The sequence below is a fragment of the Petromyzon marinus genome, chromosome 5 (assembly GCF_048934315.1).
Source record: "Petromyzon marinus isolate PM22_M1 ecotype Great Lakes invasive population chromosome 5, UKy_Petmar_22M1.pri1.0, whole genome shotgun sequence".
Lineage (NCBI taxonomy): Eukaryota > Metazoa > Chordata > Hyperoartia > Petromyzontiformes > Petromyzontidae > Petromyzon > Petromyzon marinus.
This window is the reverse complement of record NC_133671.1, coordinates 12,608,883-12,634,980: the sequence shown is the minus strand read 5'-3', so window position 1 is coordinate 12,634,980 and position 26,098 is coordinate 12,608,883. Positions and strand designations below refer to the sequence as shown.

The window sequence follows — 26,098 nt, the reverse complement described above, 5'->3', positions numbered from 1 at the left end:
GTGGGAATGAGCGGGGGGGGGGAATGAGCGGGGGGGAATGAGCGGGGGGGGAATGAGCGGGGGGGGGAATGGGCAGGGGGGGGGAATGAGCGAGGGGGGGAATGAGCGGGGGGGGGGGAATGGGCGGGGGGGAATGGGCAGGGAATGAGCGGGGGGGGGGAATGAGCGGGGGGGGGGAATGAGCGGGGGGGGGAATGAGCGGGGGGGGGGAATGAGCGGGGGGGGGAATGAGCGGGGGGGGGGGAATGAGCGGGGGGGGGGTGCCCCATGCTCCCGGCGTGCACCGCGGCGTCCTTAAGTTCCCCGCTACAAGTAACGGGACCGCACGGAGCGGCTAGACGCGGCTGCAGAGAGTCGCCTCACGCCCAGCGGCGGTGTTGACGTCGCTCTCGCCTTGTCCCCACGAACCCGCTGTCCCCACGAACCCGCTGTTCTCCGTAGTCGATTGCCGTTTGCCCTTGCTGCTTGATGTTTTTAAAGTGGTGCCCGTGAAGAGCAAAGCGCGGGTTGCCATGGACAAGATGCCGAGCTCCATCCGCCAGGTGCCCACGCAGCTGCCCCGGGTGCTCAGCAGACGGGCGACGGGCGGAGGGGACCCGGACGGATTCGAGAGAGCGCAGGTGAGGAGGTGCACGACATTTGCTGGCTGGTTGAGCGAGCGAGCGAGGAGGGAGGGAGGGATGGATGGCGGGAGTCTGTGGGTGAGTGGCTGGGTGAAGTGTGTGGCTGGATTAAGGAGAAGAGATGGAAGCTGATGCGGTACGGGAGGACGTGGAGCTGAGTGGACTTGCCGACGACCGGTACCAGCCGTGTCAAGATCGGCCTCTGTGGAGGGGGAGGCTCGTGAAGGGCGCCGCTGCTGCTACTGTGCAGCTGGAGGCAGTCGCCCTTCAGCAACGGAGGGCGGAGGAGCGACGCTCACAACAACGAGCGGAGCGTCAGGCAACTAAAATACAACAAGTTGGCACAGCAGGGGGTACAGCCGGTGCATCTGCCAGTCATCTCAGACAACCCATGGCACTTGGGTCTGTCCCGTGACCCGTCAGCGACCCTTCGGCACTTCACGTGGCCTCAAAGTGCACTTGGCCTGGCACAGGCGCTGTATTGACGCCACCGCCACCTAGTGGCGAACGGCGCCTTTTTGTTGTTGAGTGTGGGTGAGTTATAGGCAGCGCTGTGACTTTTGAAACGTCCAAGTGAATTTATAAAGGAGTGGTTGAGTATCTGGGTAGATAGGTTGCGTGGTGAGTGTATATAGTGAGTGTGTAAGTGAGTGGGGACATGAGTGTATGAATGTGATGGATGAGGTGGGCAAAAGTGACTTGGTGAGTGAGTGAGTCTGAATAGGAGCGTGTTCACGTGAGGTAGTGGGAAAAGTGAATGTCTGAGTGAGTCAGTGGGAGATTTGATGCCTGGCTGGGAGAAAGAGACGATGAATGGGTGGGTAAGTGTAATCGGAAGCAAAACAATTGGTTAATTCATTTTATTGTGTGTTAGTGCACTTTCAAAAGCAACAGTATTTCAGTATCAATTTGATGACAATAAATACTACATACAGTACAGTATATCTATTTTATTTAATGTGGCCCTCGTTAAGAGGACCTTAGTGCTTTGTGCATGTGGCTCTGCATTGAGCTGGCTTGTATTTCACAAGATTCAGCCTTCATAGGGATTGGAGGGATGCAGAGGTTGATTGGGAAGTCTGCACATTAGGCTCCTTGTGAGATTGCTCTGGTGTGATAACCCTTTCATGGATATTTGTGGTATCAGCTTCTTGGCTGGTCTTATAAAAAACATCATGGCTTTTCGTTTTCACATGTGCCAAAGTGGGTAAACTTATGCCAGCTGATTTTTTTTTAAATTTGTTGGAATTTTCACCGGTGCTTAAAAAAAAGGTTTTAAATTGATAAAATGTACCATGATACACACGTGAAAGTGGTAGCATTTGTTTATCTCATGTGATGGGATACCTTACAACCGTCACATGGCTTTAGGACACAGACTTAAATGTATAACTTTTTTGATGCAAAAAAAAATCAGTTTATATCTGCAACATGCCACATGAAAGAAGAATAATGGAGTATGTTGCTGAGGTCTGAACTTTCCATTTCATGCACAGACTTGTTTGTAATGGAATGTGGTTCACCTATGAGAGAGCAATAGCCCAGGCATATGAGAATGTGGGTATGAAGGTCATCAATGATGCCCTTATTTACCAACTTCAAGACAAGTACACTGCTTTGTGACAGGAATACATATACCAGGTTGTAAATATACAGCATAATTAATTTATAGATGCACTACAATAGATCTGATTGGAGAGAGATTAATTCGGACAAGTAAAAAAAGATGATGTTAAGGCAAGCTGTAAATGAGAGATGATGAGAAATGCAGCCGAATTAAACCATAATAAGGTTTTTTTTGGGTTAGATCGCATAGTAACAGTAGTAAAAGTAAAAGCCAACATACAAGTTTAATAATTTAAATATTTATTCAGATGAGATAAGAGATAATAGAGAGACGCATTCAACAGAGTTACTTAACAAAGATAAAGGCGATAGGAGAGATGTATCTGTTGTCATGTGATCACAACAGATACATGCAGTGCAAGATATTCAACCTAATTACATTATTTCACACGATCATGACAATTTGTGAAGCTACTCTACCTAACAAAGCTACTTAGAGTAAAATAATGACAATAGTTAATTATGAAAAAAGACGGCCCTGCTCTTTTGTATTTGCTATTTGGCTGGATCCAAATACAGAAAAGTGGCCACATTTTAATCCCAAGCAGTAATTTGTTGCACCCTTACATGTGCCTTAAAAATACTCATACATATGCCTTTAATACTGCCATATCACTTTTGTGCGACTTCTCCAATACATTAACCACTCTTCATTTGTGCAGAATGTCATGTTAATGTCTATAATTTTGGATGTATAGTATAGCTGCATAAAGGTTACAATTTCTGTGCGTGGCAGTTCAAGTGATTACTATAATGCCTTTGAAGATAACTTCTCAACTATTTTTTTCCTCTTCTCTCGACTCAGCATTTTTTACATTACAGTATATGCTTGGAGTGGATATTGCAAATCAAACTGCTCTTGCTGAAGGCTGTGAGTTGAACTGGAACAATAATGTATTTTAAATGACTAGGCTTCGGTTACAGACAATCATGGTGCAAATATGCGGCACCTGCTCTCATGCAATCAAAATGAGCAGATAACACGTGACACGGAGAACTGTTTTTGTTTTGCATGCAGCCACATCAAATGATACAAAGAATCGCCAAAAATAGTCACCTGGGATGCGGTTGGGAAAGTTTCCTTTGGTGCAAGGAACGTTTTAATCTTGATTTGAAGCTTTCGTGACTGCAGGAATCCATACTCTTTGGTTCTTTCGGTAAAGTCACGTAGGTAGAAAAATAATCATAGATCACGACGTTTCGATCGCAGCACAAGCAACCGTCATCAGGTGGGACAACCACAGCGAGAAAAAACGACTTCAGCAGTTTTTGTCTTGCTGTGGTTGTCCCACCTGTTGACGATTGCTTGTGTTGCGATCGAAACGTCACGTGATCTATTATTTTTCTGCCTACGTGACTTTACCGAAAGAACCAAAGAGTAAGGAACGTTTCCTTTGTCAAATCCATTGGCTAGTTGGCTTGGATGTCTGTACTTGCATTCCTCTCGTCATTGTCACTAGTTTATTTATTCATGTATTCGTGTTCTGTACAGGCAGGTTATTTGCTAATTGTTTCTCAATACCTTGCAGCATGGTAGATAATTAATCTGCCTTATGAGAACAGACAATATCTCATTATAGAGGAGGGGTAATAGCAACAACAAAAAACTGTCTAAGGTACTGATTATGGAAATAAGAAATGTAAATTAAATTTCGCTGTGGTATTGTGGTACAATCATGCCATATCTATCCTATCTCATAAAGTCCCTGCCCGTGTAGCTGTCGGGCAGCATCTCACCTACAATGCAGTCTCTCAGGGGTGAAATGGGGCCCCAAGCCTTTGCAGATCGACAGTGGTGAATTTGGCATTTGACCCTTATGGCGGGACCCCGGGATCCAGAATAAACGGAAGCAAAAAGTCGTAATTAATTAATTAATTTATTATGGCGACTTGTTCCACCGCGCACATAAACGCCGCGACCCACCTGGCGCGGATCATTCTGTTGTCGTGTCGTCCAAGCGTAGCGAGGACGAATGTGCAGAAGAGCTGAACAAGCGAATGCACTCCATGCTCGCGTATGGGCAGGATCATAAGTCTTATCCAAAGCTGCTCAAACTGTCTAGACGACTTAAGTCCTTTATTTCTCATAACGGTATGCATAATACAGTGAAACTGCTCTCTTATCTTCATTATTATTTGTGACCTACCAATGGCTGCAGCCAGGATCAATTGATGACAATCCTAGTACTTGCAGATATTTAACAGATGAGATGCGGTGCACCGTTAATTCCTCCCGTTTGAAATTACTTCTCTTGTCCGTATGCATCTGTGCAGATAGGTTATTTTGCGGTTAAGCCATAGTCCCCATATACCGTTCGTATCAATGCGGATAAGAGGAGCAGCGACCCACTACTCTGTAGAGTAACATTGGTATAAACGCTTGTTACAATATGAACAGCGCATTGAAAACGCGTACTATTTTACGTACTGTTTACAAAGTGTGTTCACAAATACACACTGAGAAATACTATGATCGACAGAAGGGATGTAAATGATCTTTTTTGATAGTGTATTTAAAAAGAGGTACTGCAGGTAAGTAGTTTTCAGTTTAAAGGCATAGTTTAACAAGACAACACTTGCCACCATCCTTCAAACCCATCGGTGAAAAAGAGAAAAGTTTCTGTTTACATTGTAATATTTATGCGAGAGCCGGGGGCTTATGGGACCCCGGGGTCCCGTCATGAGGTTAATTTGTTAGGCATCATTAGGACGTGCACACACACAAATTATGGGATACGATGTCAACCGATTTACAGGAATGTAGAGCAAGTACAGGGCATGTGTGTTGAATTCGTGTGCATACGTACAGTATAGATTGTATCTTGTGGGGGAAAACACACCGTAGCACCTCGCATTGTATTTTAATGGGAGCAGCAGGCAGCTTTGTAATTGTTGGCACTTGAAAAATTTACCAGCATGTAATCCTCGGTGTACCCTTTATTTACGTGTGTTTTTGTGTTTTGTGGGCAGCAATGGCGCATTGGTTAGCTCACATTGCTGGGAACCTGGAACTTCCCTAGGTTGCCTCAGCTGTAAATGTGTATCTGGTGGAATGTGAACATAAGCATCGAGGAGACGAAGGCAGAAAGTTGCCAGCCACATACCGTAGGTACTGGACACATTCGTCAATAACACTGCCGTAATAGAAATAATACTTATACTAATAATAATGCAAATTTAAATTTACGAAGGGCCCTTAAACTATCGTTCTCAGGGGACTATATATGTCATATTTTGGGCAATGGTCCGTCAGCCTAGCACATGGCCTCTTATTTGTTTGCGATGAAGAAGTGCCATTGCCTGAAACATCACCTATTTTATACTTGTTATTGTGTTCAATGTTTTATTAATAGGTTCTGAAAGTGTTATCTTTGTATTCGTTGGATGTGTTTTTTTTGTCACAATAAAAATGATTCGTGATGTGAAAAATACGGTTTAATCCTGGGCACTTACCAATATGCATGTAACTTTACCACACCGAAGGATACATGGGAGTTTGTAAGAGTGCAGCAGCCTAGATGAGAACATTGTGGAACCATCCACAATTTACATGCCTCTGCTTACAAAGAAGCTGCACCTTACCTATACAAAATATCGCCAAAAACCCGAGACGTGCCATCGTAAAAATGTACCGTTTTGATTGCTTTTTTGTAGCACAGTGAAAATTGTAATAATTGTGTGCGTCAGTTGCTGCATCGCTGGCAGTCCCCCCTCCCCCCCCTGCATTTGGTTGTACAGAGACAGAGCTCTGTCGAGCCTGGCGAAGGTTTTGCGTGCCGGGGAAGGGCAGGAAGGAAGGAAGGGCGTGGGTTGGTGTGTAGGGGAGCGGGTGCTAGCTAGTCTGGCTCACCGAAAGCCTTGCCAAGCACCGCTGTGTGTTACGCAAAGCATTGATAACTGTTGGTGTTGGCCTTCTGACACAGGTTTAAGTGTGTGTATGGCGTTAAATGGGTTTGCCCTATGTTGGACAGCCTAGGAGCATACTGCAACAGGCTTTGGGCAAACAAGTGCCTTGAGTGTAAATTGAAATACATTCTATGTACGTTATAAATACATTTTAACACGTAGGCTTTCGCGACCAATATCATCCATAATAGAGGTTTTGGGTTAGATCGCGTAAATATATAAATGTGTCGTTAAAGCCCGCCACCACCCGACACAGCCAACTAGTAAGGGTTGTCACGTAAACAGAAAGTGGCCAATTCGTCACTAGTACAGCACACCGGTGTGTTGGAGAAATGTTAATTTTTAGTTGAGAGTTGTTTGTTAGTTAGTCTAGCAAATTTGTTAATTAAATATTGCACATGCTTTAGGGGGCTGCCAAGACCCGTAGGATGATGTGCTGAGTATTTTATTATTTAGCCCACCTGTTGGGACAACTGTAAATATCAAATCTGGCTAGCCGGGGGGGCCGGCTTAATGATGTTTTACTGTATAATAGAATAAATATAGAATAGAGTTTTTCTGCTATTGGGCATTTGCCCTGTATATAAAACCAGCCAAATGTTTTAAATCAAAGTGTGGTGAATACGACCAGCATGAACAGGATTATCCTTGATGGCCGAGGTCTACCCTTCCGATGATATCATTACGTGCGAGGTCATCCTGTGATGCTGCGTGCCATGTACCTTGTCAAGTAATTGTTTGTAGCTTCAAAGGTTGTATTATTATTGCTTCTGAAAAATACTGAGGACATGCATGTTGGAGAGAGCTGCAGAATCCATGTTTATGCACGATTTTTCTTCCTTGTGTAAAGTAGACCTTGCGTTTAAAATCAAACAACTTCTTTGGTGATACTGAATTTGCAGCGGTGCGCAAGCACGTGACAAAAACTCAACACTTTGTCAACATCACTGCCTTAAAGGGAAAAGTGTATACATAATAGGGGATGTTTTGGGCAGAGAGGCAGAGTTGGAGACTGCAATCTGCACCAGTGATTCTCAACTTTTTTTGACCACTCTACCCCTTGTTGAATTTTGTTTCAACCGAGTACCCCTTTGCCTGACCCGACATGGTTCTGAGAAATAGCCATTTGTCCTTTTTGTGAGGTATCATAACAATATATTAACTGCAAGCGAATTAACAAAAAATGAACGAACGCTCTGCATGCGTGACGTACATTTTTTGCTCTCGCTGGTTACTCTTGGAAACCACATTGTTTACAATCAATGAGTTTAGAAAGGTATTTTATACCATTCTCGGTTACCATACGGATGAAAATGTATTACAACTTTATTAGTACTCGTTGTTGCTGGTGGCCTGGCCTATTGGGCCTTTGGTTCCTGTTCTCAGCAACCGTGGTAAAAAAATAAGCAATAATATTGAGCATCCCTGAAGAGAGTTCTGCCAGCATTTCAGCAAAGACAAATCTCGAGTATGGTGGAAGTGCAAAACGAATAAAGCTTTCAGAGTGTTTACATCGGTTAGATCACTACAGTTACAATGAATGATTTAAAATGCTTGCAGGATTTACCGGAGCACCTTTGTCAGATTGTGGACACTTCAGTGATCATTTTAAACCTTTGCCCTCCCCACATAACACGTGGCATGTGTTGTGCTCCAATCTTAGGTGACAGCTCATTTATGCTATGTTTTTTGAAGCCGCAACAGCATACTGTGTTCAATAAGTAATGCGTGCTGAAAAATAGACATGAACTTGCCTATTGGCACGTGTAGTGGTTTTTCGTGGTATTGTTTTACACAAACAGCACAACAACTGGCTTCACCTTGTATCTACGTGGAATTTAGATACATGTAGGATCGGTTGCATCAGTTTTGAATGTGTAAGATTCTGTACTTGAGGGTCGGACCATTTATTCACTTAAATAAAACGACCGAATGACTTAAGTGATGAAACATTATATGTTGGTATAGGTAGCAAGTTAATTGCTATTCTTGCTTTGGTCTTATATATAAGCAGCTGCTATCACCAGAGCAGTGCACTTAGTAAGTTAAATACATAAAATCAATATAGTATGTAAAATTACGTCATTTGTACAACGTGAAAAACGTCTCGCAGATGCCAGTGCTCGTGCATTAAATGTTTAAGCAGCTTCAACATGTTATTGTCAAAATGAATATGGCCATGGCGACCCAAAACTATCCTGCATTTAGGGGAAGTGATGTTTTTTTCTCTTTCGCAAGTTCTTTAATCTTCTTGGTCCTTTCGGTACGTAGAAGTCACCTAGAATGGAAATAAAATAATAAAAATAAAACATAATAAAATAAAATTATCACGACGTTTCGGCCACAACACAAGTAGCCTTCTTCAGGTGTATAGTAACGCATTGTATAATTCAAAGGTAGAATTTGTCTATGAATATGATATTATACCATGTGGTTTAGATTGAAAGGTATAATATTGTATAGTAGTCCAGTTTATAGCACAGTTATAACGCAACACAGGACAGAGCACCGTGGCGGTTTTGTTGTATCCCTTTTTTACCCCCCCCCTCCTCCGTTCCGAAGCCTGTTCCTATTCATATGTTAATTCCTCCCACACAGCTTAAAAAGACGCTGCACTTGCTTGGCAGTGCTCACTCAAGCGCCGTCTTTTGGACAGGCCTGTTTCTTCACCTGAAGAAGGCTACTTGTGTTGTGGCCGAAACGTCGTGAGAATTTTATTTTATTATGTTTTATTTTTATTATTTTATTTCCATTCTACGTGACTTTACCGAAAGAACCAAGAAGATGAATCCCTGCAGTCACGAAAGCTTTAAATCGAAGTTCTTTAATCCTAAATATAATTTCAACATGACTAGGAGCGTGGATTTCTTGGAGCTTTGCACCATGATTTATTTCCGAATCCCGTCTTGGAACTGAACTATTGGCATCGCATAATGGTGCCTAGTCAGGAAAGTGATGCCTTAAAAAAAAAACATTTTAATTGCTGAACATTATATGCACATTGTATAATTCATAGTCACACTATTGCAGAAATGTTCCCAACAAAAACACAACGTTATTAAGAAGCAGTTAAAACCAGAAGGCTTATGAGCTAATTACATAATTACACAATTTGTTTTAATACTAAAGGATAAGTCTCCTTGTTTTCCATAATAATTCCAGCAATCCACATGTGTCCTGCAGAGTATTGGTAAGATATGCTGCCACATCCAGCTGCTCCAGGAACAATTAAAAAGCTCCCCCAATTATATTTCACCCGCAGGGGTATAATGGAAAATTGCAACTTATAGTGTTAGCTAGTATTAAAATATGCTAAATACAGGACTATATTGAAGGCCATGACTGGTGGCTTTATGAGAAGTTCCTACATAATACCTCTGCTGTTCTGCTTGTTCATACTCATTGGTATGCCTAGTGTGCATTAGTAACAGAAAATCCTGTCTGGCTTCCAGTAGTATAACATATCAGTGATACATATTTAAAGTCATCTATAGTGGTGTACTAGCTTTACTACTCGGCTTCGCCCGGGACTTGGATTCTTGTCTTGGATTAATACACGGCCTACGCGGAGGGTGGGATGCGTAACGTCAGCAGACACACTGCGTAACGCCGCCGCATGACATCACAGATGTGACGTCACCGCTCCATTATTCCCCCCCCCCCCCAAATTTAAAAAGTATATTTTTATACTTTTTACATTGTGTACAGTATGGAAGCTAGCCACATGGCAAATTTTAACTTTGTAGCCTAGTATATTATATCCATTATTCCCCCCCCCCCCCAGCCGCGCATTTGTGCAGGATACACGGCTTACGCGGAGGGTTTGGGGGGGGGGGGGATGCGTGACGTCAGCAGGCACACTGTGACGCTGCCGCATGCGGGTGACATCACAGATGTGACGTCACCGCTCAATTGCGGTGCAAAATATATCCATTATTGCGCCCCCCCCGCCCCCCCAAAATACAAAAGTCTATTTTTATACATTTTGCATTGTGTACAGTCTGGAAGCTACCCACATGCCAAATTTCAAGTTTGTTGCATGTCGGGAAGTATGCTAAACATTTTGAACAGACACACATATTCACAAATTTCCATTTTATATATATATAGCTTAATAAGAATATACTTGTTTGAGTTGCACTTGTGTAGACATTCACGATAGTGCCACATCATACCATTAGTCCTGCCCACGCAGTTGTATCGTTACTGGTCAAAGGGAAATTTCTGGACAGGAAACCTGGCCAGCGTGCCTTTCAGTATGTACAGTGTAGGGTTGGTCAAGAATTATTTGAGGCCCTGTATGTTTTACTGTTAGAATTAAAGTTAATCTATTTCAACACCTCTCTGGCCTCTATGTGCTGCGAAGAAGGGTCATTGCCTATAATGTTGTCTATTATTGATAATGTTTTTATTTTTATAGCAGTTGATTGTGAGCTTTGTTATTTCAGTACCACTTAGTTGGATGATATGATAACGGCAATACATCATTGTGATTTGGGTTTTGCTAAAATGAATTAGGATCACTTGGATATAGCTAGGTTTACCACCGAGCAAATAACGTTCGATGTTGTAAAGCACAACTTGTAGCTTATATAGTACATAAGCATGATATCACACTCTTAAGTGAGTCTATTGGATTTACTCATTTATAATCCACACTTTGTCTATAGACCTGAATCTAGACTTGTGTGATGATTGCACTTTAAACATTGCCCATTCCAAAAGGCAGCATTCACACTTACATTTAACCCCTTGCTGAAGGCATGCACCACAGTGATTTCTTCCTATCATATTTATGATACAGATATGACAGTCAAGTGCTTATATGCATAGTAGGGATAAACTAACTGCTCAGGTCAGTGTTTCCTCTCAGCATTTTAAAGGTACAGTTTATGAAATGAATACACTGCTTTTATGTTGAGTTAATTACTTGGATATCATCATGTGGAAGTGTGCATAGTTATTTGTCAGATTGATGCGATTTTAAGTAGTGCACATCTTGTATGTATGTGTGTTGAACTTCTTTCGCACCGTACGTAGCCAACCATGCTAATCAGAGGTGTGGGGGAAGGATGACAAACTCAACACAAAAAACAGTTCTGAAGAATTGAGTTTTCAATTTAGATTTAAAAACTGCGTAGCTCCAGTGCCTCAAATAATGTCCCATTGTGAAAAGAATGTTGTTCTCAAATAGATATTTTGTTCCATGTTGTAATGTGACAGATGAATTGCTGGATGGGTTTTAGTACTCAGGTGGCTCTTTAACATAGTTTTAAATTAAGTGTACATATACAGAGGATTACACTAATCCAAGCGCTGCATGGGTCATTTATCTTAATAAGGAGGCGTTGGATTGTAGCCAAGCTCTTTATGTCAATGGCCACACATCGCTACAGTGTATTACTTCCCAAACTTCTGTCCTTACAGCTCCCAAACCCTCTCACAAGTAGGGTTGCCACTCCTTGAGGTACACAACAATGGGACTTAATGGGAAGAAGAATATAATCTCGCAGTGCCAGCAGAGGGGAGAGCTATGTGTCAAAGGCATCTTCTTGAGTTGTGTATTATTTCTCAGTTGACAAAAACCGAACACTTTTAATCCCCGGAAATTCCAGGACGGGTGGAAACTCTTCACAATCCTCCCTTGTACAAACTACATTCGAGTGACGTGCATTGGTTAACATGAAAAGCTGGAATCTGAAGGGTGGTGTGACCATAACAAGTGGTTGAGAAGTCTTTGCTCCATGGATCTTGGTGTCAGCCACCAACCTGGCTTGGCCTAATCTTTTTGTGAGTAGAGTGCAGTATTTGCATGGCTCGTCACTGCAGGTCACACAAATGTAATGTATGAAATGATTCTGCCCATGAAATATGAAGAAATGTACATATATTACACATGTCCAAAACACTTGAATAAATATATCCTTTCAGGAGTTTAGTGTTTTTTTTCTGAGAATATATGCATCTAAATATTAGACTATAACAGTATCACTATTATAACATGGTCCAAGTCTGTTTATATCAAGTCTGATGTTTACGAGAGCACCTAAATATATATAAATCGAATCTCTAAAATATCCTAATATGCGAACCAACTCATTTTCCCTTTGTTTAAACCAAATTTTTTTACAAATAAAAACACCAGCTTTGGCAGTTTCAAACTGCGCAAGGGTTAACCTGCTGCTGGCTCAATTTCAGCTGCTGGAGGCGAACATTTTAATGTGGCCAACAGTACATGCTGTTTAAATACAGAAATGGCACAGAAGACGCATGACGCGCATTTCCCAAATAGCTTGAGAATGGTACCAGTCTCACCTCAGGCATTCTTTGGCGGTTCAGTAAACAGGATGCGTCGTCTTGTTGAATTGTCTTTACTGAGACCACGTTGGGTGCACGTTAGTAATTAATGTAATGCCTGATGTGTTTTGATCTTTAATTTAGATACACTTTCAGTTTGTTTTTTTAGATTAAGTTTTGTAGCAAGTTGCTTTTCATTGCAAATTTGGAACAATATTGGTCGAAGGTGCGTCATAAATATTACTGTTCTTTTAAAAATAAAAATAACCCTGATTGCGCATTTTACAAATTGGCTAATTAATGTTTGTACTCGAACTTGCAGCAAGGTGACCAATGGTGAAATATCTCTAGACATCTGAAGCTCGGATTATATGATCGACTCGCACCGGCAGCATGTTGTGAGATCCCGGGTTCATTTTCACCTTAGCGGCTTTGTCAACAAACAAAATCACAGGTTTTTGGGTTTATACATAATCATATCGCATCTCCATGAATTACATAATTTTCGATCATTTAGAGTTTGTTTTTATTTTATTCGTCATAAGTTATAGGCTAAACAAATCAGGTAGTTACTTTTGGTTCACCCTGTATATACTGTAATACACGTAAAAGTATAAGTTCCAGGTTACTTGTGTTGTAGCGTAAAAGGGGTCACAAGTGCGTTAGCGTCAACTATTGTCACGAGAGTGGAAATGCACGTTGGGAGTCTCTCTGCCACCAGAATAACGTTGACATGGAAGCGGGCCATACGGGGCATAGTTCTGGTGAAGATCGGAGAAAAAGCAAGTGAGGACGTGATACTCTGTGACCGGGATAAGGTAGCGAGGGGGTCCGAAAGGGGGCTCGGGGGACACGTGATGAGGGCCGAGAAGCTTCTGGAGAGATCCAGAAGGGGGCGTGGCCGAGGGCGGGGCAAGGCTATGCTCAGAGGGATAAAGCCGGGGTCCGGAGAGCGATCGAGGCTCTCTCTGGGGAAGTCGGCGCGTCCTACGGTCTTCGGTCCTCGCTCTTCGGTCTTCGCTGTGGGTCGTATACTAGACGGGATGGTCCGCAGTACGTTACTGACTGACTTTGTTATGTAGTGGCCCTGTTGGGGTCTAGTTAACTTGTGAAATGTTCCGTAGCGGTCTCTGTTGGGCTGAGTAAATAAACGTGTTGCCTCCAAGTTCAAGTATGTGCCTCCATGAAGAACACTACACTTGTGTATTTAACTGCCTTGTAATATCGCTGTCACGTTTAAATGCATTTTATTAAAAGGAAGCTAAAAGTGAGACAGCTCAACTTTGGACAAACAGTGACATCCTAATTATATGTATCATCACCGATTCAACCATTGAACCCTCCTGGATTAGATGGACCTTGAAAAAATGGGGCCTGCTGGACTGAATCCAAACCACCCATGTTTGATGTTGGCATTACCTTGTTGTCCTTCCCCTAACACCTCCGATTAGCACAGTTGGCTATGTACCGTGCGAAAGAAGTTCAACATACATACCAGATACATACCAGTGGGAAACCACAGGAAGCCCAGTGGAATAAGACTGTGGATATCGTGATCAGGCTGTGGACCACATTGTGAACCACTGTGAACTTCGTCAATTCAGCGCATGGATTGAAGACATCCGTTCAGGTTCCCCTGAGGCTGTGCTTTGGCTTTAAGACTTGGACATGGACGTAGGAGTTGCTTTACAATGCCATATGTAAGGCTGACATTTATGTCGAGTGAAACTATTCTTTTGCGAGGTGTTGTGGGACATGCACGAGTGTCACAAATCCTACTGCATTTTTACACTCGATTATCCATGGGCAAGAATATCCATGTTATAAATTAACTATTGTTTATGCGAGCTGGTTTAAGTATTAACTGCTCCTCACTCACCGAGGGTCATCCATGACTCAGTGCCCGTGTGCCGTAAACACGTTGGCAAACTAATTATTTTCGGAAGCAATGAAAACATGACAGTTTCTATGGCTTCACCCCCCATACTAAGGAAAATATTAATACTTTTGATAGCCTATTTTACTGGTAGGAACGAAGTTGTAAACTGAGTGTACCAGCCTGCAATAGATTAATGTGTCCGTCCGTCCGTCCCCTTTCAATACTTTAACGAAGTGAAAAATTCCAATGTTCCTACCAGCCCACCCTGCAGGGACCTGTTAAAGTTTTGGATTATTTGGTTTTATTTGAATACAGCCATCACCGTGGATAATTGAAAGTTGACTGTATTTGTGTTTAACCATGCAAATTACTAATTTCATCTGCCTGGTTATGTGAAAATAAAACATGGATATATAGAATACATTTTCCTTTACTTCCGACATCATTCCTCTTATCTGTGCGAAGGTTCAGATGAAAGAGAGAGTCAGCGCACGTACAATAGGATTGTGTGTGGATCGCTTCAGGGATACAGGAAAACATGTATGAGTTTTAAGTTTATTATCTTTAACTCTGGTGAGAACTCGAGAGACCCAGGGTAATGTGATTTGCAAGAAAAACCTGGGTGTGGATAAGAGGAGTTTAACAGTATGCTGCAATTCGGTACTGTGTTCTAAAATGTGTCCCAGATATATATCACATTGAAAGACTAGAGAGCTGGTATCACCTTGTCACCTTGTGCCGTCAGGTCAAGTATGACCTGGTGATATCCACGACCAGACTCCACCATCCACATCTGTCTCTCGCTGCCTCTCATCGCTGGGCCAGTGGTATCCTTGATGTCATCCATCCACCTCCTCCGAGGTCGACCTCCACCCCTGCTATCTTCTCCATTCCCAAGCAAGACCGATTTCTCTCGCCAGAGGTCCTCATAAAGTGTCCAAAGTTTTCCAATTTCTACTTCACGAATAAGGCCTCGAGTTGGAGAGTGGGACCGATCTCTCAGGACAGATATATTTGATATTTTGGCTGTCCATGGTATACGTAGCATTATTCTCCAGCACCACATCTCGGATGTGCTGATCGTCTTTCACTCACTCAATCTCGGCATCCATTATTCACATCCATATAGGGAAACAGGGAATACCAGAGCTTTGACAAGCCTCTTCTTGGTGTTTATAGTAATGCTCTTATCTCTCCATATCTTATTGAACTGTGACATGGCTGTTCTACCGAGAACTAGCCACCTTGTGATCTCGTGGCTACACTCCCCATCTTCAGCGATCAAGGAGCCCAGGAATACAAAGTTTTTCACAACTTCGATTGATTCATTTTCCAGACTAAATGCGTTTAGTTGTTCTGTCGCCATCACCTTAATTTTTTGGAGATTGAGACAGAATCCAGCCTTCTCACTAGCTTTAACATTTACCAACAGGGTTATAATTTCAGCTTTGCTATTTGCTAGTAGAGTGGTATCATCAGCAAATCTTAAGTTGTTTATTCTTCGGCCTCCAATCTTTAAGTCTGCTTCGATGGAATCCAGGCCTGCCTCTCGCATAACACGCTCACTGTGCACATTGAATAGGTAAGGAGACGGTACACAGCCCTGTCTTACTCCTTTCCCACTGCCAAGTTCTTGTGTCTCCCCATACTCTGTTCTTACCGTTGTTTTTTGGTTGGCAATACATTACGTAACAGGCATACAAGATGAGTTTGGATTCCCATTTCCTTCATTGTAATCCACATAAGTTCATAGTCCACGCAATAAAAAAGCTTTGCTGTAGTCAATGAAGCAGATATACAGCTGTTGCCGGTATTTGTTTGATCTTTCCATTATCTGTTTGATGTTTGCTATTTGGTCCCTTGTTCCTCCTCTTTTCCTGAAGCCTGCTTGAATATCTGGTAGTTCTCTTTCTACATAGGGGCCGTGCATAAATGACGTCACGCGGTTTTGGGCGATTTTTGACCCCCCCCCCCTCGTCACAGAGCATCACAAAAAGTCAGACCCCCCCTCAAATATGACGTCTCAAAGCTCTGCGCCCCCCCCCAAAAAAAATAAAACATGCTTCAAATCGCTTTAAACTATTGTCATTGTAGTGCATATTTAATGTGGCGCTGCACTCTGATGTTGTAGGAGAAAACATTTATTAAAGCGTCTATTTAATTAAGTAGAACGTGTTGTCTATATTTATTTAAAGTTGCGCATTTCGATGTGACGTCACATTTCTCAAACCCCCCCACCTCTCATCACACATCGTCACAAATGTCTGACCCCCCCCTAGGTGCGTGACGTCATTTATGGACGGCCCCATAGCTCTCCATTCTATCTATATATAAGGGAAATTTGTGAATGTGTGTCTGTTCGAAATGTTTAGCATATTTCCCAAAATGTAACAAGCTTTAAATTTGGCATGTGGGTAGCTTCCAGGCTGTATTTCGGGGGGGGGGGGGGGGGGGCGCAATAATGGATATATTTTGCACGGCAAGTGAGCGGTGACGTCACATCTGTGGTGTCACCCGCATGCGGCAGCGTCACACAGTGTGCCTGCTGACGTCACGCATCCCCCCCCCCCCACCCTCCGCATAGGCCGTGTATTAATCCAATACAAGAATCCAAGTCTCGGGCGAAGCCGGGTAGTAAAGCTAGTCTTGAATAATATTCAACAAAACCTTGCTGGTATGGGATATGAGAGCTTATAGTACGGTTGATGGACTCCATTCCCTGGGGTTGCCTTTCTTATGTATAGGTATATACTGAGCGCTTACAGTCTCTGGGCCACTCGCCACTAGACCAAATCTGTTGTCACAAAACTGTTAGTATCTCAATAGCCTCGTCTCCTACTCCCTTGATGAGCTCAGTGGGTATGCCATCTCCTCCTCGGGATTTGTTTGTAAGCTCCTTCTGGGCTTTGTGTACTTTGCAGGTAGCTGGTATTCTGTGAGCCAATTGGCCAGTACATCCCTTCATTTGTTTTTTTGTAGTCCATCATGAATTCACTTTGACGGTGACCTAGACTAGAACCACTTACGACACAGGCAAACTTCAATGACCAAGCCACTCGTTTTGAAGCAACACGTTACAAAGAGTTAAAAACGACATTCCCATTCGAGAATCCCGAGAGGACATGCATGCCTTACATTATCCAGCTTATGCATGCTTCATCACTGCTGGAAATGTATATTGTATTTTTGCCAGTGCTGTGTTGCACAAGCCCCTGGGCTATTAAATATTGAGCACCAAAGATGTTTAAGTGGTTTTTAGGATATGAATTTGAATGCTAAGCTCTTATCAGAGCAGAGTAGTCTGCTCCATTTTTTTTAAATAATGTTTTGTGCAGATTTGGAGGACATACTTTGTCAAATTATTGTTGCAATACAATTGTACATTCACATGAGGAATCATAAGAATACAAAGGTGAATACATTTTTAAGCGTCTCTAATCAAATATAAAGCAGCTTTAATTACACTTTGTGGCCAGTCAGGCATGTAAGCACAAGCTACATTTTATATATCATTATACAAATTAAATATAACTATGTACTCTCGCCATAAGTACTGTATGCATGTCCTAATGTTACATGCTCTGCACCAGCAAGCAAAAACAAAGAATAAAATAGACCCTCGGCATAAACCATTGCATAAGAAGTAACACATTTGCTTTGTGACGGAAGCAAACGTATGCAACGAAAGTGAGGCATTGTATTAAAATAATGTCCAAGGGCTAGAATAATGCCAGGTATTTATTATTTACGCTAAATATTATTCTCATTACCAGGAGACTAATGGAAAACGGAGAAATACAGCGTTTATTTCAACCCACACAGTGAAATAAAGATTGGGTTTTGGGAAATTGCTGAGGTTACACTTTACCCCTCATTCAAATATAACAGGAAACTGTAACTCGAATTATATGAAGGCTGTCAAAAGGATTTAAATGGAAATTTACGAGCAAACGAGTTCATTATTTTTGCTTAATGCTTAAATGTTATTTTACAGTTAATATATACTGTTTACTGTAATACAACTTTAAATAAACATCTTGACTTTATAAAGAGCTTAATTAACATGAGGTCAGTGTGAATTGTTAAGAAATCATTTAGTTTTTCACAACCTCAAATATAAATAGGAAAACATCCCACTGGTGATGAAATATTTGGTATTTCCATCGAGGAGATGCCCTCTTACCTGCCACTCAATTACCCATGACTCCTAGTCTCGACGAGAGATGTAGGCTGTATTGTTCATTAATACTCCTATTAATTATCCGTAGTACTATACTGGCAATCGACAGTTTTTCCCATCGCCTTTGTGGAATGCTTTCCTGTTACGCATTATTTTCTACTGGATAAAAGACGGTTGGACTGAAAATGTTATCTTAATGTCTCAATTTTTTTGTCTTGTAATGTTAAATCTTGTAAAATTTCGCTGATGATTTAATTGAATACGCAATATCGGCTTCTCACATTGCCATGGAGGAGGTGTTCTCCTGTATTTGTCCATTATGAGTTAGGTAATTGGCAGTTGTTCATGCTCTAAAACTATTTGAACCCCCTCTGCTGTGCAATGAGTGTGAAAGAATTGTGACTTGTGACTCTTCAAAGACAAAACATGATATTTAAGCATTGTTTTTGGACGTAGCATTCATGTGCAATGGAGTAAAAATGTATTCTGTTCACGGCGAAAGCCCTACTACCGACACCAGTGTTATAACTGAACCATATTAAGTGATGAAGTGGGTTTTAAACAAATTCAGTCCTGTGCATTTGTGATCGCACAGAAATATAAACGGCAGTGTGGGATTCGAGGGAGTGTGTATGAGTATTATATCTCATGACCGATGAGCACTAAGCAATCACTTGTAGATGTCTGTTGTGGTAGACGTATTGCTAATAATTGGCCGTGAATGCAGCAGTGAGTGCTTGAAATAGAAGCTGCATTTATGATATTCATGCTGAGACTGGAGTGAGTGTTTTACATTTATGTTTTAAAATATATAATTCTTAAGCTGTAATCTTCTGAAACACACTCTTTGCTAGCTAATTGCTGAACAAATATCGAGAAGAAATAACTTATTTTGGAAAGTTTAGTCCTCTGTACATGAGCTTTGTCAAACTTTTTCAGCAGTAAATACAGAAGTGATGCATTTTCTTCAGCACATGTTGGTCAGAGATGGGTTTGGGCCAATAATTATAATAACCTTAGACATTGAGTGCATGCTTGGAATAACTTAGTGACAGGAAAATAAATGCATGCATCAGAGAAAATGCACATGTCAAATACATCGTTATGAATACTTATAACAGCACACGTTTTAGCGCGGTTGGCTACGGACGGTGCCTAAGTAGTTCAACATACATATGTAGTGACATTGAATGAGTCACTGTAGCGCGTGACACTGGGAGATTGGTAGACAATGGAATTAGAGGTAGCAGCGCGTTCTACCAGTTGGACTTGGGGGGGGAGGGCACGGAGTCTTCTGGGGGATCCAGAGGTGTGCGGTGCCGAGGGCGGAGCCTGACCACTCTGGGCAGGATAAAAGGTGAGCTCCGACTCACAGTCGGGGCTGCTGCGAGCTGGAATGGAACTCGTCGTGCCGTCGTTGTCGTGATCTTCGCCCTCTTTAAGCTGTGGGTCTGGCAGCATGTTGGCTGTCCCGACCCGGTATGTGGTTATCCCCTAAGGCTGTGAAGGCCGGAATAAAAGAGAGAGAGTACCTCCTGCTGGTGTCTGTGAATTAGTACACTACACATACATACACATTGCTAGAAGGGATCTAAGGGAGGGAACGTGCCCAAGAGGATGTCCGCCACGGAGATGGAGCAATGGGATATGCTTGTGTGTCGATGCTAGGTGAATTGTTGCATCGTGCGAATATATGAGCTGATAGCAGTTTGGGGACACCTTCATCCAGCAGTGTATTAATTTTGGCTGCTGATCAGAAATGCCTGTTGTGCTGCGGCTGCCAAGAGAGCCAAGAGAGCCACAACATGAGGGCAATATGTCCCCCCTCTCCCCCCCCCCCCCCAAATTTGTCCAAAACGTGATTTATTAATACTGCCCTTAGTTTCCACGGGCACGTGTGAAAGCCGGTGGTGATAAGGGGGTTTCCCCCGTCAGCTGTTAAGCTAAATTACAAATAATGTGCCACTTTTTGGGTCTCGCAGCAAAGAGTCTTGGTCTCGGCATGTGGTCGGTTTAATGGGGGAAAGCAGTGAGTTGTGCTCTCGCTGTTGTCAGTTTAATTCTCAAAAATGTCCTCGCTCTCGGCTTAGCGCGTGCCATTTAGTTGATTGAGACATTTTGGAGAGCTCATAATAGCGATTGAATATGGATGGATCGATTGAATCTCCACATGCCAGGACCCTGACATCTGCCTGCATACCTGTCTGCTTTCAGCATATCTTACATGGATAAACTAGTGCACTGTACATCTAAATATTGTAGTATCACAGCTATTTGGAGAGATGCTGTTTGGCATTTGCCTTACATGCTTTTGCTTTTCTCTAGAATTCATTACAGTATTTAAATATTTTAGTTTTTTTGGTACATTTCTTTAGCAGATATGCGGTCTCTAAAATCGGAGGTTTAGAAAAAAAATGTAAGTACCATTCAGTCTAACCACCAATGAAGATTGAATCTGGAAATGTAAGTTTGCAATCGATAGCGTGTTGTTGCAGTCATTGACTATACAGATGGTGTGCCTTGAGTCGTGGACATACATTTGACAACACTAAGCTGTATTGTGTGCCGCAGGGCATTACATCATCGTTGGGCTAACCATCTGTTCATTAGCTGGTGATAAGGACGCGTTCCTTACTGGTGTTCAAATGGTTATATTTTACCCGTATATATTATTCATTTCAAGCCTGATGTTATGGTCAGACATAATTCACATGGAATAGTGAGTCAATAAGAAAAGGCTTTGTAGTAGACAGCCTTCCCCAGTGTGCTCAAAAGGAACACACAGTTTAAAAAGTCTGTACGTCCACCATAAGTACACATTTGAACAAACAGTCGGGGTCACTGACTGCTGCGATCGGAGGCCAGCATTTTACATTTGGACATTTTGAACGCCTGTTCATGTGAAGAGTGTGAAAGTAATTTGGCTGAAATCTGCGAGTCAATGATCAAAGTACACGGACATGCAAAAACAGTGCAATTTTCTTTTGTGGAATTTAACCACAAGAGGTTGTTATTATCATGATTAATATTCTTGTGGAATTTGGTGTTTATTTTCTGTGGAAAATGCCCATAGTGCCCACTGCTGAGTGATAACCATTGAGGAAAATGTTAGCCTTTTTTTATCTCCAATATTTATAATTCTTCGGAGTTGCTGCAGATGATGGTAATGATTAGAATGTTTATATGCTCGGTCTTGTGAATGTTTCTGCTTCTGTAACACTGGTACAGTGTATAAATAATTTCGTACTGTCTGCGGTGAACTGTATGTGTGTGTGTATGTATATATATGCGAGTCATTTCTTAGCAATTTTCTTTTAGTTAAAACGTAGCACGATAATAAAAGACAAGCTACGGTCAATTTCAACCGAATTTATTGACAGCCCTCCTACGTCAGTCCACTGACAAATGAAAGGTGCCCCTCCGCATGTTGGCCGTGGCGGTTTTTGACCATACCCCACGACAGTTGTCCTAGCGAGTTGGGGGTGGAGGAAGCGTCCAGGACTGGTTCAGATTTAACTTGCCATTGTTAGCCGTAGCTGGGATTGCTGACTTGAGGGCGCAGTGTGCTAGCTCATGCTCAGCTTTATTCTTTAGCCTATAGGTGAACCTGTTTATTCTATAACTCATTCTCAATGATTAGGTTTGATCTTTTAGGGGAAAATGTGTTCATGCTTATGGAGGAGATTCAGTTGAGTGAAGGTACGTCTTCTGCATATATCTTGGAGCGTACAACCCTATCGTTAACTTTGCATTAGTGTGGAGGGCCATTTTGAACGTTTATTATATTGAACGAGATTTGAGCTATCCCTGTGTTTTTCAGAGGGCACATGTGTGTATGTTGAACTTCTTTTGCACCGTATGTAGCCAACAATGCTAATCGGAGGTGCGGTTGGTCGAATGTCGAACTTAAAACAAATATAAAATGTTGATGTAATGCAAGAGTGGGACCCTCTCCTCATTTTAGCTGCGTACATCAACTGAAAATTGAGCTCTATAAATGAACGCGGACATCATGTATTATGTTTTGCGAATGAGATGTGTTTAATTTAGGTTTTAAAATGTATGATTAAATATGAGTGTGATTGTTCGTGGAGGACCGAGTTTACTTGTTTTTGCATGACTGTTTTCACACAGAAAAGACTTGCTGAGTCTCGATACTTTCTCTGGGAGGTCCTTGCTTGGGATTTATTTTTTCATTTACAATTTCTCTTTGAGTATTTTTTGCTTGTTTGCACTAAGACAGAATACCTGGAGAAAACCACACACATACAGAGAGAAACGTCACAAAACAATGTTAGCAGTATACTTGTGTATCTCTTATGCTGACAGAAACCTTACTGGCCCTGTTGTTTGGTGCTTTTGCACATATGGCCTCAGCTTGATACTGGATTTAGTAAAGGTGGACAAGTTAACACATGTTATTTCATCCGGAATACTTTCTACAAGCGGTGCCCATTGTGGCTCCAAGACCTTTGCCCATAAAAAAAGTTGGTTAAAGTTGTTGCTGGGAAGAAATGGTTGTAAAATTGTAGCCAAGAGTTCAAGTCGCAACGTCTATACTCAAAATCGCAATCTGGTAAATAGAAGTCGAAAGCTTACTATGGAGGTATATGTGAAAAGTCAATTGAATTTGTATCAGTCAGTACAGTGTCATATAAATAGGAGCATGGCCCAGCCTGTATTTAAAACTTACGTGTTTATTCATCCTCAGCTGTTGAAATAATACATTTTGGATGACAGCTTGGAAGAGTAATTAATTTGCGTGTCCACTGGAGGGTGCTTTCCTGATTAACTAAATCGAGGTGCCCGAATGGATCGATGGAATTCGAACATAGGGCGCAGCATGTGCACTACCCCTCCTGAAGAGAGAGGAATATCTGAGGATGAGAACTGCCCCTGGGGCCATACGGAAAGACCGCTGGAATAGCAATGGTGAGAAAACAACCGCTCGGAAATTATTAGCTGAAAATCTTAAAAAACGGCGCCGAGACTTTACATTTTTAGGACGCGCGGCATTTTTGTACGGCTGCGTGCGTTTTACGTCAGTGAATGCACGCGTATGTCTCTACATACGTGTGTCTGTGTGTATATTGCTTTCCCCGGGTCATAGAGGCCATCAGTCAGTGGCCCTTGGAGGAAACAGGCTGTCGGCTGATCTGCCATTTCCCTTTTGCGCCTTCTGTCTTTTTCTGCGTGCGGCCACAAAGCGAGGCGTTCTTCTCTTGGGGGGGGGAGGAGGGAGGGTCTGGCCCCAGTCTTTGGCTCATTATGGTTGCACCGTTAGTCGCAGGCATTGTGTGCGTGCGTGCTCGTGGGTGAGTGGTACATGCACACAGCAGGGGCAGCGGTGGGGTGTGCGCTCGGTTGGGGGGGGGGTGGTGGGTGTCTCAGCTTGTGGAGCGTGCGCGTATAAGAGAGAGAGAGCCAGCGCCGTTAGCTGTTCGTGCAGAGAAAGGGAGAGAGGAGAGAGGAAAGCGAGAGAGAGAGAGCAGCAAGTAAGCCATGATGCTTGGCTGGCTGTGCCTAAATCTACGTGTGCAGCCATTTGGGTGATATTTAACGGGGGACGGACGTTGCAAAAAGAGAAGAAAGGAAGCAAAAAAAACGGGACCACATAAAAAAAAAGAGACAACAGACGGTTCAGTGACGGGCCGAGCTTTCTTGACGGCTGCCAGTGACTCAACAAGTCCCGCGGAATAAGCTCGAGAAAAGTTGCAAGCGAGCATCAACAGCGCAGGGGTGTCGGCTCGGGAGAACTGTACGAGTTTCCATGCCATGGCGGATCACAAGCTGGTAAGTTACTACTCTGCTGTGTGTCCTGTTCAGCTCAACGCCCTTTAAAGTCTGGCCTGGCGATTGTGGCAGGGAGTGGAGTGGAGTGGGGGGCGGGAGGCGCATGCCTTTTGTTCTGCCTCAAACCACCACAGGCCGATTGCACATCTAGCCTGAGAGTGTTTTTGAGGCGGCTCACAACAGCGTTGCGTTAGGGCCGGTAAAGCGGTTGCTGCTGCTTCTTCTTCTTCCTCCTCTTGTAGCGACGTTTGCACGGGAACCTGCGTGCGTGCGTGCGCCTAACGCAAACACGCAATCAAAGATGCAACCACATCACGTCGCGCGCATCATTGTCATACAAGACCCACGCGCATGGACGCACATTAAACGGCGTGCTTAATTACATACCATTTATCCTTAAGATTGTTTCTCCGCATTTTTGTGCGCGGGGTAAAGTAATACAGGTAGTTAAAAATTACACATTTGGTGTTGTACGCAAAGACCCCCCCCACCCTCCCACCTCCGATAGCCTTAACATAAATGTGGTGCCAAGTGACGTTCAGAGATAGCGCCTGATACGAGGGCCGGCGACGAACGGCACACAAGGGGCTGGGTGGCCAGCGTCACACCCTAGTGGCAATGTTTACACATCGCACCAGGTACTCATCTGAGGCTGAGGCCGACCCTGGCTCGACCGGCTCAAGATAAATCGTCAGCTGGCGTTGAACTGCACGGTTAATCGAACTCGGGTGGCTGGGTCCGTAGTGCGGTGCCGCTGGCCACCGCTGCCACCCACCCACGTTTTGTACACGGCGGTACATACATCTGCACACAAAAGCATCCGGCACGTGCAGCAAATGTGCGCCCAACGTTTTTTTTTGCAGAGGAGACCCGCGTATGGTCTGATTTCAGTGGCTGCTTGTGGCTTGTCTGTCACCTGAGCTGTGCGAGTTAAAACAGGCAGCTGGTACTACCAACCGCTCAAGGCTGTGCCTTTATTTGATGCATAATGCAGAGGCAGCAAGAAATGTTTACAGAGGCTCATGTGCAGTGGGCTGAATGACCCACAAGACACTTTTTAAAGATACAGGTAGGAACAAATCTAAAACACAGAGTAATTGTATTTCATGGTTCCGAGCCATTTAAATTTGTGCTCCCTTCAATAAAAAATCTGCAGTGTGATAAAAAATAACATTTACAATGACTATTTTGAATGTTGGTGTTGTAAATGCATGTGGATCTTGCTTGTGGAAAGCCACCTTGCTGGATTCAGCACGCTGTGTCTCATAGTTGATAATTTAACATTGGTCATGAGTAACGCGTACTACGTGCCACTCTGGGTCGGTTACACTGGGGGTTTGGGATTCTGTGTTTTTTGGACTGCTTGCATTTTGAAGGAATTGTGTTCCTCGCCACAGTAATCCAACCACATCCTCTCAATAGTTATTATTCTACACTGTATAATTCATGACATGGTCATACCGAAACCGGATATGAAAGCATGTGGCGAAGGGATGTGAAATGTTTGCACGCGTCCTGAAAACTAAGTGATAGTGTTTGTCCAGACTTCTCACTCTCCCACTGCCTGGCATCTGTGCTTGAAGCAAAAAAATGTGCGTCTGTCTTTTTCACATGCAATAGTCTGTACCGAATTTGTAAAAAATCATCTTGGGTTTTACATTTCCTGCCGTACGAATGACTAATTTCCGCATGGTCTATCGGGCACATGCAGGTTAGGTTAAGGTTTGTTTGGTTTGATTTAAAAGGTTCGTTTCAAGAGCTGATGGTGAGGTGGCAGTTAATTTTTTTCAGTTA

The 26,098-nt window shown here is 42.9% G+C and overlaps 1 protein-coding gene across 3 annotated transcripts in view; it reads left to right on the top strand.

Annotated features, from left to right (window-relative positions):
- Nucleotides 1-290: 290 nt before the first annotated feature.
- LOC116939058 (huntingtin-interacting protein 1-like) overlaps nt 291-26,098 on the top strand; it is a 121,432-nt gene continuing 95,624 nt past the window's right edge. Inside the window, exon 1 of one of the 3 annotated variants that reach the window (XM_032946947.2) lies at nt 291-620. In XM_032946947.2, the coding sequence (XP_032802838.1) occupies nt 513-620 (108 nt within the window). In that variant the 5' untranslated portion in view covers nt 291-512. Of the gene's footprint in view, nt 621-23,905; nt 24,305-26,098 lie in introns of those variants that run through there. The other 2 variants (XM_032946948.2, XM_032946949.2) reach the window with 2 other exon arrangements.